The sequence below is a fragment of the Chaetura pelagica genome, unplaced genomic scaffold (genome assembly GCF_000747805.2).
Source record: "Chaetura pelagica isolate M959 unplaced genomic scaffold, ChaPel_1.0 scaffold482, whole genome shotgun sequence".
NCBI lineage: Eukaryota > Metazoa > Chordata > Aves > Apodiformes > Apodidae > Chaetura > Chaetura pelagica.
In genome coordinates this window covers 39,961-55,232 of record NW_009952261.1, presented here as the reverse complement: position 1 = coordinate 55,232, position 15,272 = coordinate 39,961, and the positions used below count along the sequence as shown (strand labels likewise).

Sequence of the window (15,272 nt, the reverse complement as noted above, 5' to 3'; positions counted from 1 at the left end):
GTGTAGGACTCCACCCAGCAGCTTTCCACTTCCAGCGGTTCCCTACAAGACGACAGGAGCCATTGATGAAAAGAGCAAATTGTTTCTCAGTCTCTGGTAGATGATCATATGGTAGAGCTTCTTGAGCCTGTCTCACCACTTCTTGTGCTGGCATTCCAAAGTGTGTGCCTTCTGGCCAGTCTGTAATTGCTTCTACAATGCCTGGATTATTAGGGCTTCCTATGCGAGCTCACTGGGTAACTAAAGCAGTCCATTTACCCCATGTCGCATCGGTAGCATGATGGATAGGAGAAACATTAGTCTTGAACATCCAGCCCAGTTCTGGCAATCGGGGCAGCAGGAGGAGCTGCACTTCTGTGCTGATCACTTCTGAAGCAGCTCTAACTCCTTCATATACTGCAAGTATCTCCTTTTCAGTTAACGTACATTTGGCCTTGGAACCTCTGTAGCTCCAGCTCCAGAATCCCAGCAGTCGACCTGGAGTTTCCCCTGCTGCTATCTGCCAGAGGCTCCAGGTAGGACTGTTGTAGCCAGCTGTGGTGTAGAGCACATTTTTGATGTCTGGCCCTGTTTGAACTGGTCCAAGGGACTCCCCTCCATGTGAAAGGCAATTGTGGCCTGCACTCTGGTGCTAGAGGAATAGAGAAAAAGGCATGAGCAATGTCAGTATTGGCATATCACCTGACTGCTTTCGACTCCAGCTTGTACCAAAGTTCTAGCATGTCCAGCGTAGCAGCACTGAGCAGTGGTGTAACCTCATTCAGGCCACTTATGGATGGGAATCACAGAGTCTCTGTTGGTGCGATATTGTCGTCTGTGCACTGTTGAAGTGGCAATTGGCACCTGTTGGTCTTACTACAGAAGGGTCATCTGAAAGGCCAGACAAAGTACGCAGCTGTTCAGTGTCCTCAGTCTCTACAGCTGCTATACCAAAGGCCCACCGGTACCCTTTCGGGTCACGGAAATATCCTTTCTTGAGATAGTGTATGCCAAGGATGCAGGATGCATCTGGGCCAGTCACTACAGGGTGCATTTGCCACTCCTTACCAGTGAGGCTCACAATGGCCTCCACAAGAGTCACTTGTTCAGAACCTCCCGTCACTCCCAAAACAGTGACAGATTCTGTCCCTTTATGGTTCAATGGCATTAGGGTGCACTGTACACCAGTGTCCACCATGGATTTATACTTTTTTGGTTCTAATGTGCCAGGCCACTCTGTTGCAAGCCGATGCTGTCACAGAGGCTACCGGCAGTCAAGATGCTTCCGCGACTCCCCCCCAATTTGGATGGGTTTTTAAATCAAACCGAGGGCACACACGTGATGCTTGCCACTCGGAGGAACGGCCACTGTGGGACCATATTTTAGAGCAGAGATCAGAATACCACCCTCACCACGCCCACAAAAGGTTACTGAGACCAGTGTTTAGTTTACAAATTAACCGGTTTATTAAGGGTTAATACAAACTGAGGGATGAGGTTTAGGAGAAATGTAAAAATGGCAAATGGCTACCAGGGATATATACAAAAGTACTGTGCCCTTCAGGGAAGTAATGCAAAAAGTACTGTGCCCTTAAGATGTTCTCTTCGAGAGAGGGTTGTGGATCAAAGAAGGGGGAGGAGGGCAAGCCCGACAACAGTCCTCCTTAAAGTCGTCGTCGCCCTGTGTGTGTAAGTATGGGGAGAGGAGTAAAAAGAATGTTCGTATGTTCCTCATCTTGATCCTTAGCAGCTTCATGAGTACTTTGAGGTAGGTCTCTAAGATGCATGGAGACTTGTTACTGAGGCAGTTTTTCACTGTCAGTAGGTGCCCCTAAGAAACTGTGCTAGAGGTGTTCTTTTGTCTAGCAACAGTTTGAAGTTCACAGGCATGAAGTGTTACTGGCAGAAACAGCAGCAGGAGGCCCTGGGCAGTGGCGGCAGCAAAATGGGGGGGCTCCGGCCCCGAGGGCTGTGGGGAAGGACTGGTGCTCCAGGGGTCAGAACCCTGGCGTGCCCACCGTCACGGCTCAGGCTCGATCCCTGGGGCAGGCAGGCAGGTCAGCAGGCCTGGCAGAGTCCCAGCGCCAGGCTCCGCAGTAGGGCAAGTCTGATGTGCAACGAACGGGGATGTGTCCCACGCAAGAAGCATCGAGCAGGCCGCTCTCACCTGCAAAACCTGTTTCCTTTTATACCTCAAGTGACCCCCTCTCCAGTCAGTGTCACTGCCGCAATGCATTAACATACTAATGTCCAGAGCCAATTAGCATCCATGAGTCCCAAGTTAGGGCGGTAACTGTTAGGGGCAATTCGTAACTTGTTGCACATCCTTCCTGCCTTGTATCACACCTATTGTTTTGCTTTCATTTGTCCTTGAGCAGCAGGCCTGTTTTTGGTCCGTTAGCTGGGTATAATCAGCAGAAGACCTTTGCTAACTTAAAAGGCATTTTATTTAGACTTATGTGGGGAAGAAGAAGAACCGTTTCCCACACACTGTATCCACACAATCTAATAAACTCAGTTTACCCTCTCTTCCTCCTGGCTGGAGGCAGGGCCCCTCTAATATTTAGCATTTGAGCTCGATGCACCATCCTGGTGGAAGGACTGGTTGCTGGAGACTGGAACAGACTTCATTCTGGAAGGATCGTCTCCTGCATTCGTTCTATTTAGCAGCTCTTGTACGCGTATCTGGAGAATAGCAGTGGGTTTATTGTCCCAGGTTTCCATGTCCCCTTTATAATAATTACGCAAGAGTCCACAAGTGGCGTCAAAGTGGGTCCCATCTCTCTTTCTGCTGTCTCGTAGCAGGATGTGTCCTCTTAATGGGTGCAACACAAGACCAATTGTCTCTAGGAAGGTATTGGGGTTTGCCTCCCCATCTATTTGGCATCTTATTCCTTCTGTCAGTCATTTGTTCAATGGCTGAGGTGTGGAACTGATGGGAATCAGAGATTATGTCTCTGTACTGTCATGCTTTCAAAGCCACCTCACGCACAGTTGGTCTTGCATCATCCTCAAAGCATCCCATGAAGGAGAATATATGGGCATGTGCTGCTGGTACAGCCTGTGCAAACCTCCGGAACATTTGTGTGTCACACAGAATGTCATCAGGATTTGTAAGTCCATTTTTATCACAGATCACCTCTCGCACAGCTATTTCTCTCAAATACGTGATGGGTTTCTCAAGAGTGGGTGTTCTGCTTCGGCGCCATTCGATGTCACCCTTATGGGGGTTTCTTTCTCTTACAGATGAAAGAAGTAAGCTCCATAGGGTGGTAGTTCCCATCTTACTACCAATTGCTCTATCAATACCAACATCTCTGGCCAGGGATCCCAACTGCTTGGCTTCTCTTTCATCCACATCATAGGTATCAGCCCACTATCAAAGCATCAGATCAACCAACAAAGAAGTGGCTCACCTTCATTGCAGATAAAGTCCTTTCTCATGAGGTGCAGTTCCTTTAGAGAGAAAGGTTGGACAAGAACATCATTGTCATCTGCCTGAGAGTTGTCTGCTTTTCTATCTGCTTGAGAAGGGCCTGCTCCTCCATCTGCTTGAGAAGTGCCTGCACCTCCATCTGCTTGAGAGGGGCCTGCTCCTCCATCTGCTTGAGAAGTGCCTGCACCTCCATCTGTTTGAGAAGGGTCTGCTCCTTTATCTGTTTTAAAAGTGTCTGCTCCTCCTTCTGCTTGAGAAGCATCTTCTGCATCATTCTCCTCCTGGTCTTGTGGAAACCATGGAGATTTTAGGCAGGGATAAGGTCTGGGACCTTTCATCTTTGCTTTACCCTTGATCACAGGATTAACCTTTACTCATTTGTATCGAGTGGTCTTTGCAGCAGCGGCAGTAGCAGCCTTGCCTGTGCGGGAGTGGCAGTGAGTGGAACATCTTGCTGTATGCATCCACAATACATTATAAACATTCAGCAGAAGCATCCCTACTGAAACAATGCAATTCAGATCAAGAGCTGGGAGATTCAGCCTGAAAGAAAATGGAGAGGTAAACTGAACCTGCTACTGCCATTATCAACACAGAGCTTTCTATTCACAAGAGGATTTGTACTGTACACATACAGTGCCCCCATAAAGATCAGTATGAAAACCCTTGTTATCACTAGATAAGTTATTACATGGTTGATTATGGCTATAGTCCTGTAGATGAATCATAAAACAATAACAAGAGCAGCTACACCGAGCAATATTATTTCATCTGCATACCACATATATGACTGCATGTTGGGAAAAATGTCCAGCAGAAACATTGCAGAAAGTGTCTGTCCACTTTTCAACCCACCAGTATATTCAGCAGAAGCGTTGCCCATAGCTATCTGAGGGATTCCTCCCATCAGAGATAGAATTCTAAACATTCACCAGTTAGTGAGAATTTATTGCCTGGGCTTAAGATTGTGCCTTGCATTGGGTGACAATAAATTATTGTCATAGTTTGACTCAGGAGCAGCAATTGAACCATCAACAATAACGCTCTTGATCCCCTCCCTTCCCACCCAGGTAGGGAAGGAGATATATAAGAAGGAGAGAGAATTCATCCTGGCTCAAACCAGGACAATATACTTTTTTTTTTAACCACTGCAAAGAAATGTAAGAAGTTAGTCTGAATATAATCCACCATGTCTGTATGACCCTAAACATACAGGCATTTAGAGGAAAGAGCTGTAAGGAGCACAGACGCTTCCCTTCAACTCAGTCAGAACTCCATAAGCTCTTGGGAAGCCACAATCCACAGTGATTTTGTTTCAAAGTTTGTTGTTTTCTGCAGCCAGGCATACAGCACTGTTTCTTCTCACTTATATGCTACATTGCATATTCATTGCAAAGATTCTTCTGATTACCCTTCCCCTCAAACAAAAAAGCGTTTTAGTTCACACTTCCACAGTAGTTCTCTTCCCCTCCCTTTCCCAGCACATGTAGACAAGCAACAGGGGGAGCCCAGGCTCTCTTATGTTCATGGATCTGCACTTACTTGAAGGAGGTTTTATTAACGAATGCTTCTTGCTTAACTCCCTCCAGAGTAATAACAGCACAAGAGTGGGAAACTGAATTGAATCATAACAGAGAATTAAGGATCCACAAAGGGGTATGTTTTCTCTCTCTGTAATAGATGAGCTTATGTAGAGAAAGAAGCTGAGATCCTGGTTCTTCAGAGATTACGATTCTTAGCCTTATTGCAAAGAACATTTCTTTATTCCAATTTTTCAGTGATTTATAATGTGTTAGATTTGCCTTGTATCCAACTGCTGAAGACACTTCAGTTATACAGAATATTTAAATGTCATTTTTTACAATACGGTTTTGCAATTAAGCAATTGTCACAGTTTGACTCAGGTTCGACAACAATGCTCTCGATCCCCTCGCCCTCCCACCCAGGTAGGGGAGGAGAGAGAGAATGAGAGAGAGACTCTCTGGATTGAAAATGAAACTAGACGTCTTTAATTAAACACTAACAATAAAAGAAAATATGTACAATTATTTACAAATGTGTTCAGGAATGTGCACGAGCCTCTCGCCTCCCCCCACCCCAGCAACTCCCACAGCACTCCCCTGAGCTGGGAACAGTCCCGGACCGCTGCCAGAGGGAGCATAGAGTTATGAGGGTCAGGAACGCACAGGCCTAAGGGTCAGCAGGTGATGGACAGATGGAGTCCTCCCTGGATGCCAGCCATGGACGGAAGAAAAGGGAAAAAGAAGCAGGAAGGAAGTTATCTTCTGTGATCTCTGACCTTCCTCTGAGCTTACGTAGATATATGGAATATCTGTGGCCAATTTTGCTGTCCATCTAGTTCAGCCTCCCCTATAGGGGTTTCATAGATCTCCCGGTAGCGTCTGAGGTGGCAGGGCAAAGATGTGACCTTGGAGTCTTGGCAGTAACACAAACATTGCAGCATTATCAGTCCACTAGCTGGAACATTTGCTGATAGCTAAGAGAGAGCTTACTGAAGGAAAAAAAGTCAGTAAATGGAAAATTGACTTCATCGTGGCTCAAACCAGGACACCAGGTCACAGACTGTTGGGAATGTCACAGCCTTTGGCTGGCAATGGGGGGGCAGCTCTGATCACGGCTGTGTCTGGTGTGAGCAGGTTGATGACCTGCTCTGCTGGGTGGCATAGCTGCAAGATGAAGTAACAGAGCTCAGGGAAGAGGTAAGCACACTGAGGAGTATCAGGGAGAGCGAGAGTGAGCTCAATGAGTGTTTTCAAAGCCTGCTCTCCACAAAATCAGCTCGGGAGGCTGTAAGGGTTATGCCCCTTACCACAGAAAATATATGCCTCCTATACAACTATTTCACCATATAAGGGAGATTAAATTTCTGTCATTAGAGAGAAAACCCTGGAAACATTCCAGGTCAGGTTGGTCGGAGTCTGAGTGACCTGATCTGGTTGAAGACGTCCCTGCTCACTGCACGGGTTTGACTAGATGGTCTTTAAATGTCCCTCCCAACTCAAACCATTCAGTGATTCGTTCAGATTTCAATCAGCATTTGCACTTGAAAAGAATAGTAAACTGCTTTTGGCAATCACATTCTCTATGGACCCTAAATGTTTTTTATGGCTTGGAAAAATGATTCATCCGCGATATCCAATATATCCAAAGAATGAAATTAAAAGTTTCAAAGATTACAGAAGGGCTGCATCAAGACTTCTCCAAAAGAGAAACCAAAGTTTGATTATGACATCTCTCCAAACACATATGAACAGAATTTCTACTTTATTGCATCATATTCATATAAAATTCAGCCCATGCTTTAGGCTTTAATTTATCAGCCATAGTTAAGATGTTTTCCCTTGAAATATGACAAGATTTTGCAGTTTTTCTCTGTCTTCTCTGAAACACTGTGAATTATCTTAGCAAGACAAAGAATTCAGGGTCAGGGTAGGAACTGGTTTGAATGACACTAAAATATTTCTGAGCTCTGCTACATTTTGATTTTCAAGAATGAAGATATCTAAATAACATCTAGATAGTTTGGTAATCTGTTTCTTGTCTTGTTTAGAGCTTGCAACATCTATTCCTAAAATAGTTGAATGACCAATGAGCCTTGCAAATTTAATTTCAACTACAGGAAATGTCTGCTGAGAAAAAGCATTTAATTTTGTTCTGTTTATAAAGTATCAGCACATATAAACCCCTCACTCAGTGTCCTCATTCCCGTTTTGAGCGAGAGTGTGTACTACCCGTGGGGAGGGGTTGGCACAGGTATCAAGTAAAGCCAAACAGAGGGAGGGGGGAGTGTTAACCGCTTAAAGCCCCTTTTTTGTTTTTAAACCCTTACAGAGGCAATCCTCATTAGTGGTGCACTGGATTCCCAGCCTTCCCAAGCTACCCTGCAGGAGCAGGGACAATGGGAACAGGTCCCTGCCCCGTGACATAAACGGGGCAGGCGTGTCCCCTTAAGACCTTCACTGCCTTCAGTGCCCCTGCAGAACAGGTATGGGGCCCTGCAGGAAGAAACGGCTGGTGGCGGAGAGGACAGCAGAGAGGTGGAGGATTCCCTTCCCTCTTGTCACCAGGTGGAAGGAGGGGAACTAGGTGAGGATGGGGAGGAACGGAAGCAGGACCCTGCTCAGGGCAGCAGGAGCGTCCCCTCTGGACCTCCCCTGCTTTCCTACGTGCCCTCACAGAGCAGGTGCAGAGCACTGGAGATAAAGGACTGAGGAAATGACAATGCTGATGAAGCCCCATCCAGGGAGTCACTGAAGCAGCCGGCTCCACGCATTAGGACTGATGCTGCAAAGAAGAGGGTGATTGTTATAGGAGATTCCCTTCTGAGGGGAACTGAGGGTCCCATACGCTGACTGGACCGTTCCCACAGGGAGGTCTGATGCCTCCCTGGGGCCCAGTTTAGGGATATAACCAGGAAACTCCCTGGTCTGATACAGCCCTCAAATTACTATCCTCTCTTGATCTTTCAGGTAGGTAGTGATGAAGTAGAGAGAAGAAGTCCAAGGATAATGAAGAAAGATTTCAGGGCCTTGGGATAATTGGTCAAGGAATCGGGAGCACAAGTTGTGTTCTACTCTATCTCTTCAGTTTCAGGGAATGATGAATGGGTAAACAAGAAGACCCAACAGATCAATGCCTGGCTCCAAACCTGGTGCTACCAGTAGGACTTTGGATTTTTTGACCACAGCTTGACCTACAGGACACCAGGCCTTGTCGCAACAGATGGGAAAACCCTGTCTCACAGGGGGAAAAGGACACTAGGGCAAGAATTAGCAGGGCTCATGGACAGGGCTTTACACTAGACTTGAAGGGGGAGGGGAATAAAACCAGGCTCACCAGAGATGAGCCTAGGGGCAAAGGGCCAGAAACTCCCACAGCACTCTCCTTAGCTGCGAACAGTCCTGAAAAAACCCAGACTGCTGCTGGAGAAAGAACAGAGTTCTGAGGGTCAGGAGAGCTCGAGCCTAGAGGTCGACGGTGATGGATGGATGGATGGAGTCCTCCCAAGACACTGGCCATGGACGGAAGAAAAAGGGAAGAAGCAGCAGGAAGGAAGTTGTCTTCTGTGATCTCTGACCTTCCTCTTAGCTTACATAGATATATGGAATGGAATGTCTCTGGCCAATTTTTCTGTCTGTCTAATTCAGCCCCCTATGGGGGGGCCATAGATCTCCCTGTAGTGTCTGAGCTGGCAGAGCAAAGATGTGACCTTGAAGACCCAGCAGTTAGAAAAACATTCCATTTGTTATCAGTCTTAGTTGGAACACTCTGGTACTAGTTAAAAAAAAGCTTACTGAAGGAAAAATAATCAGTAAAAAGAAAATTGGCTTCATCCTGGCTCAAAGCAGGACAGCAATGCTAAAGAGGAAGCACCTCTGGCATTGATTTTTAAGTAAACTTCATTATTTAGTTTTAATACAAAAAATCACTCATGCATTAATCACTCAGAATTGTCAGCTGTAAAATACTTAAATTAATCCACCAAGGATTTGTTAAGATTTCTTTTAAGAACTGTAACTGTAATTATTGGATTTGCTTTCTGAGACTGTAAGGCAGCATAGAGTACCATTTTCTATCTTTAATAACTACTAGTCATAGAAACTATTTATACATAAATCTCAACATTCGTGTATTTGTTTATAAAAGCGATACTAGTAGAGAGAAGTCCAAAAAGATGCAGTGATTACATATTCTAAAGCAAGGATGTTGCAACATTAAATACAGCATATTGACTTTCAGACGCTTCACTAATGTTTATCAAGTCTTTGTGTGCCAGTTTTTCTCGGTCTCATTTGTCTCTCTATGGTATTCAAGCATGGACTTAATGCACTGATCACTTCTGAAGTTGTGTCTTAGATACTGCAAGAAATAATCAGCAAAGATTCATCCGATTTAAAGCTTGAAGTGGAAATCATTGTAGCTAGCAATCTTTCAAGTCAGCTGTGTGACCAAGGCCACCATTAGCTGATTATAAATCTGTATTACTGCCTAAAGAACTAGTTCTACCCTCTTCTTGCTCTCATCTTATTGCTTGCACCAGCAGTCTCACTTGTGCCCCACCTGATGATAAGATCAAGAAAGTGATTTAAATAAAAACTAAACTAATCAAAATAGTTTATTTTTTAGCTGACAAGGCTGCACACACACTAGTAACAACCCAAGAGAAACTCCAATAATAAGCTTCTTTGCAAATACAGGACCACCCTCAGCTGCAGCACAGGCTAAAGTGATTGAAGCCTAAACTCCTCCCTTCAGATCATGGCTTGAAGATACAGGGTTTTGAGTCACAAATCAAAGCTTTAGTTTTAATGAGATTTTATCTTTCCATAAAGTCCCAGAATGGAGCAGGGGCAGGGAGGGAGAAGGGCTAGCCTTAGGGGCAGGAGCTATATAAAAACGGTATTGCCACTGAAGCTGTACCTCACTGAATTACAACCTTGGATACAACTAGACAGTTCATTCCACTCATTAAGCACAGTATTCGATTCACAGAGAAAGTTGAGGGCAAGGGGAGCAAGGCCTGCAAAAGGGGGATGAGTGGGTGTGGGGAACAGTCCCTCTTTTTCCCCTCTACAGAAGACTAAACAACAAATGCCTTTCAAGTCAGCAAGACAGGAGTGATGCCTTTTCACTGATTCACTCAAGGACAGAATGAGCAGGCCTCTTGCACTACCAGATAAGTGCAGAGCGAAGAAGCAGCACAAGGGTCATAATAAGTGGCAGAGAAATAGACAATAGGTTAAAAACTGCCTCTAACAGAATATGTACCTGGCCAATGGTGATTGGCTAATTCAGACCGTGGTGCTTTCTGGAACAATGGTCTCTGATCCATAAAAAAGAGAGTAGGATCTGCTCTCTGGGGGTCTCTGCTCGCTCTCTCTGCCTGCCTGGGACAAGACCCCGCTGCAGCACCTGAACCTGCCTGAGTGCCACTCCGCTGCGAGGAGAAGCAAAGAGGGGGGCACCGCCTGTGCCCGCTCCCAGGGACCCTGCCTGCCCAGCCTGGTTTCGAGAACTGCGCTACGCAAAGGAAGGAGGGTAAATATACACACACACACACACGCATACACACACACACTTTAACTTTCTTACTAGGCTCAACTCCTACCCTTTCACTTCATTGATTTACACCTCTCCTTCGGAGTGTGCCTTCATAAACTTTAGTGCCTTTGAATTCCTTTTCCAGTATACATACCTAGTTAACCTCTCCTGAACCTTGATCCCTCAGTTTGTATTATCCCTTAATAAATTGATTAATTGCAAACTAAACATTGGTTTCAGTAATAATTTGTGAGCGTGGTGGGAGGGTACTTTAATCTACCCTCTTAGAAACGAACCCTCAGCGGCCGTTCCTCTGAGAGAGGTGGACGCTCGGGCTTTTTAACAAACCTCTCCACATTGGGGGGGGGAGTCGCGAAAACATCCTGACAGCCGGTAGCCCTCTGGTACCGGCTCGCGACAGTGGGACACTTGGTAAAGTTGAGACAATGAAATCTAACAAACACAGAAATGAGACTGAAATTTAGTGTTAACGCAAGACTTCAAATAAGTTATAAAACAACACAAGTCATTAATGAGAAGGATTTCTAAATTGAGAGAGGTAGGGCAAGTACAGAAGAAACAACAGTAGTTAGGTATTTATTTGCAATAAATTCCTTAAGGAGAAATCAATCTTCATTTGAATTTTATATTAAGCCTTTTTCATAGAACCCTCCTACCTGCAAAAAGAAATCTCTCTATTGCCTTGCAACAGCGGAAAGAACAAAGCATTTAATATTGGGTAGCTCTCCTTAAACAATGGGGGAAAAATAAAAATTGAAAGAAACACACCAAGCCACCCCCAAAAATCACAGGATAAAATTAAAAAAAGGAAAACAATAATTTTGCTTGTATTCTTTACTGAAGATATGCACAGGCTATTTTTTCCATTTTCCTAAAAACACACAGTTAAAATTTCAGATAGATAATCCTGACAACGTTTGTATAGAATAAAAATAACTGCTAAAGAACATTCCTGAATGCCTAAGGAGCTAAAAGCTTTTGAGAGAAAAAAAAACAACAAAAGTGCAAATAATCAAAGTTGAATATGCTTAAATGAAGCTAAAAGAACTAGGAGCTGTTTGTCTGAACAGAAGTTCGATTCTTCAGAAGAGGAGGAAGCTGGGAGAAGTTTGGGGAATTTGTAAGTTTTCCTTTAAAAATTTAGCAAGGTATAATATTGACAGGGAAATGCACAATAAAAGATAATTCATTTGTGATGGATAGACAACATTTGACCTTGTTTTCGATAAACTTATTTTACAAGTACATTTTATACTAAAGAAAAAAAATCCAGAGGCAAAAGTAATAAATTAAGGTGCCTCAAATAATCAGACTAATTCAATAAAGAACCTTAAAATTTTGCCCAACATCAGTGAGTACGACAAATTTAACACACTGGTCACATGCTTAAAATAGATACAGTTTTGTGTTCTCAGGGGCCCAAAGTACAAGGATTGTTTCCTTCCCATGCATTGCAAGCACTAACTGCAACACTGTACAGCAGAATTAAACTGATGACTTGCAGGATACATCTGGCAGGCTGAGAGTTAGTCATCCCTCTCAGCCCCAACCCATATCTCACCAACATTGCAAAAGCCAGTTCTTTCAGCAGATTACAACTGGTGCTACTGGCTCTCAGCAGAAACTGCTGCCACTGCAACCGGGCTAGAGCCACTGTCAACTGTTTGTGCCAGGTTCCCAACAGGACATCAAGAGAACAAACAGGAGCAGAGGACAAGTAAAATAGATTTTACAAGCTACTTCAGCTCACCATTTAAATTCTTTAGGTAATAACTCTGCATCTAACTTAGGTCACCACTCGGAATCCCTATCCCCATATAAAGAAAAAACACTTTTTTCTTAACAACCAGTTGTAATTTATAGCTACTGTATCGCCTGGAGCATGGCACAAAAGTAAACGTGACCACTTTCCTCCACTTACCTTTCTTGTTAACAGACTTTTGCGCCTCATTCCACAAGCCTCTAACTGAAGACGCCCTCGCAATGCCAATTCGATTAACATACAGCCACGCAATCCTGAGGAGATGCAATCATTCCAGAATGATGTGTAGCCCTGTGAAGAATGAAATACAGTAAGATATTTCTATCTCCACCTGAAAGCAAATAGAAAAAGAGGCTTACTGTGTTCTCTAAGCAGTTCTCTGGCCCTTATACACTTTTGAAGTAGCATCGCTAATGAACTACCATTCCTGTATTGGAAACATGTAAGATAAAACAGACTCACCCCCTATTAGTTTTGACACTTAGTCTATGCTCTTTGAAGAACAGGGGAACTTCAGGAAAGTGATACAAAACAAAACAGCAAGATATCAAGAACTGCAAGATATAAAGCGCAGTTTATATGTAGTGAAAATAAACGTGTTACGTTTTTAAGACATCAAGCATTTGACATTACTGATATCCCTCAGGCTTATTTGAGTTTCCTGAGAAATATTAACATGATTTTACATCCATAGACAATATGACACCAATGAAGTAATAATAATATGAAAAATCAATATTATGTAAAATATGGAGTGCATATTTATCATGCCACAGCTGTTTGTAAATATACACTTCTTTCTGTTCACAAAGTGTTATATTATTCTGCAAACAATTCAATCACTAGAATTTTTTTCCCCTGTCTAGTAATGAAAACTGAATTTATTTTTAAAGTTAGTATTTTTCAATGAAGTGACACCACTACACCACTTTCCTGGGATGGAATACTATTGTTCAATGATTTTGCTATCTGTCTGCTCTGCTCCTCCCTACAAGATGGTTATAGATAAAAGTCTTCTGCTCCTTTAGTGCCCAAAGCAGCAGATTCAACAAGCAGAGCAAAGTGTCCTTGGTCTCTCAGCAGTAACCATAAACATTCAGGCTTTAATAGTCCGCTAGTTGGAAAACTTGCTGCTACTTTCAGCAAGTGTGCTGCTTAAAAGAGAGTTTACTGAAGGAAAAAAAAAATCAGTAAAAAGAAAATTGGCTTCATCCTGGCTAAAACCAGGACATTCCACCCCTTATTCCAGATCATATATTTATACATAGGCTCTATGTTCTACTGACTGTCAAATTAAGGATTCTTCCCCAGAGTTATATTTCCTTGAGGTACATATTATACTTCATCCTCCATCATCGCACACCAGGTATGTCCAGGTCCCTGAGCAAAAGCAACCCCCAGGACAGGTTTACCTTTGCCTGAAGCAGGAAAAACCCAAACACGTTTCCCCAGCAGATCCCTTTCACATACCACAGGGACAGAATCACCGAATTTTCAGAGTTGGAAGGAACCTCTAGAGATCATCTAGTCCAACTTCCCTGATAAAGCAGGATCGCCTAAAGCACATTACTCAGGACTGCATCCAGATGGGTTTTGAATATCTCCAGAGAAGGAGACTCCACAACCTCCCTGGGCAGCATTCCCGTGTTCTGTCACCCTCATAGTAAAGTTCTTTCTTATATTTAAATGGAACTTACTATGTTCCAGCATGTGCCTATTGCCCCTTGTCCTGTCACTGGGAACTACTGAAAAGAGTCTGGCTCCATCCTCCTTGCACCCACCCTTTAGATACTTGTAGGCATTAATAAGATCTCCCCTCAGCCTTCTCTTCTCCAGGCTAAAGAGTCCCAGCTCTCTCAACCTTTCCCCATAAGAGAGATGCTCCAATCCCCCAATCACCTTTGTTGCCTTCCGCTGGACTCTCTCTAGCAGTTCCCTGTCTCTCTTGAACTGGGGAGCCCAAAACTAGATGCAGTATTCCTGATGGTATTCCTCATGTGGCCTCACCAGGGCAGAGTAGAGGGGGAAGATGACCTCCCTCGACCTACTGGCCACACTCTTCTTTATGCAACCCAGGATTCCATTGGCCCTCTTGGCAACAAGGGCACATTGTGGACTCATGGATAATTTACTATCTACCAGGACTCCCAGATCCTTCTCCTTGGACCTGCTTTCCAGCAGGTCCACCCCTAACCTATATTGGTGCATGGGGTTCTTCCTCCCCAGGTGCAGGACCCTACACTTGCCCTTGTTGAACCTCATTAGGTTCTTCTCTGCCCAGTTCTACTGCTGTCCAGATCATGCTGGGTGGCAGCATAGCCCTCTGGAGGGTCAGGCACCCCTCCCAGTTTGGTATCATCAGCAAATTTGCTGAGGATACACTCTGTCCCCTCTCCAGGTTATTGATGAATATGTTGAACATACTGGACTGAAGTATTGACCCTTGGGGGTCTGGTTACAGGCCTCCAACTTGACCCTGCTCTGTTAATCACAACCCTCTGAGTTCTGTCACACAGCCAGCTCTCAATCCACCTCACTGTCCACTCATCTAGCCCACACTTCCTCAGTTTCCTAATGAGGATGTTACGGGCGACAGTTTCAAAAGCCTTGCTGAAGTCAAGGTAGATGACATCTGCTGCTCTCCCCTCATCTAGCCAACCTGTTATGTCATCATAGAAGGCTAGCAGATTGGTCAAGCATGATTTACCCTTGGTAAATCCATGTTGACCACTCCAAACAACTTCCTGTTCTTCAACATGTTTAGAGATGACATCCAGAATGAGTTGCTCCATCACCTTCCCAGGGACAGAGGTGAGACTAACCGGCCTGTAGTTCCATGGGTCCTCCTTCTTGCCCTTCTTGAAGACTGGAGTGATACTGGCCTTCCTCCAGTCCTCAGGCACCTCTCCTCTTCTCCATGACCTTTCAAAGATGATGGAGAGTGGCCCAGCAATAATATCTGCCAGCTCTCTCAGCACTGGCAGGTGCAGCCCATCAGGGCCCATGGACTTA

The 15,272-nt window shown here is 44.4% G+C and overlaps 1 protein-coding gene across 1 annotated transcript in view; it reads right to left on the bottom strand.

Moving 5' to 3' along the window:
* The window catches only part of LOC104397499 (Golgi phosphoprotein 3), a 27,280-nt gene extending 12,262 nt beyond the window's left edge, over positions 1-15,018 (bottom strand). Inside the window, exons 1-2 of the mRNA XM_010007459.1 lie at positions 14,968-15,018; positions 12,420-12,551 (exon numbers count right to left, since the gene is read on the bottom strand). Coding sequence (XP_010005761.1) covers positions 12,420-12,551; positions 14,968-15,018 — 183 coding nt within the window. The remainder of the gene's footprint in view (positions 1-12,419; positions 12,552-14,967) is intronic.
* Positions 15,019-15,272: the final 254 nt, after the last annotated feature.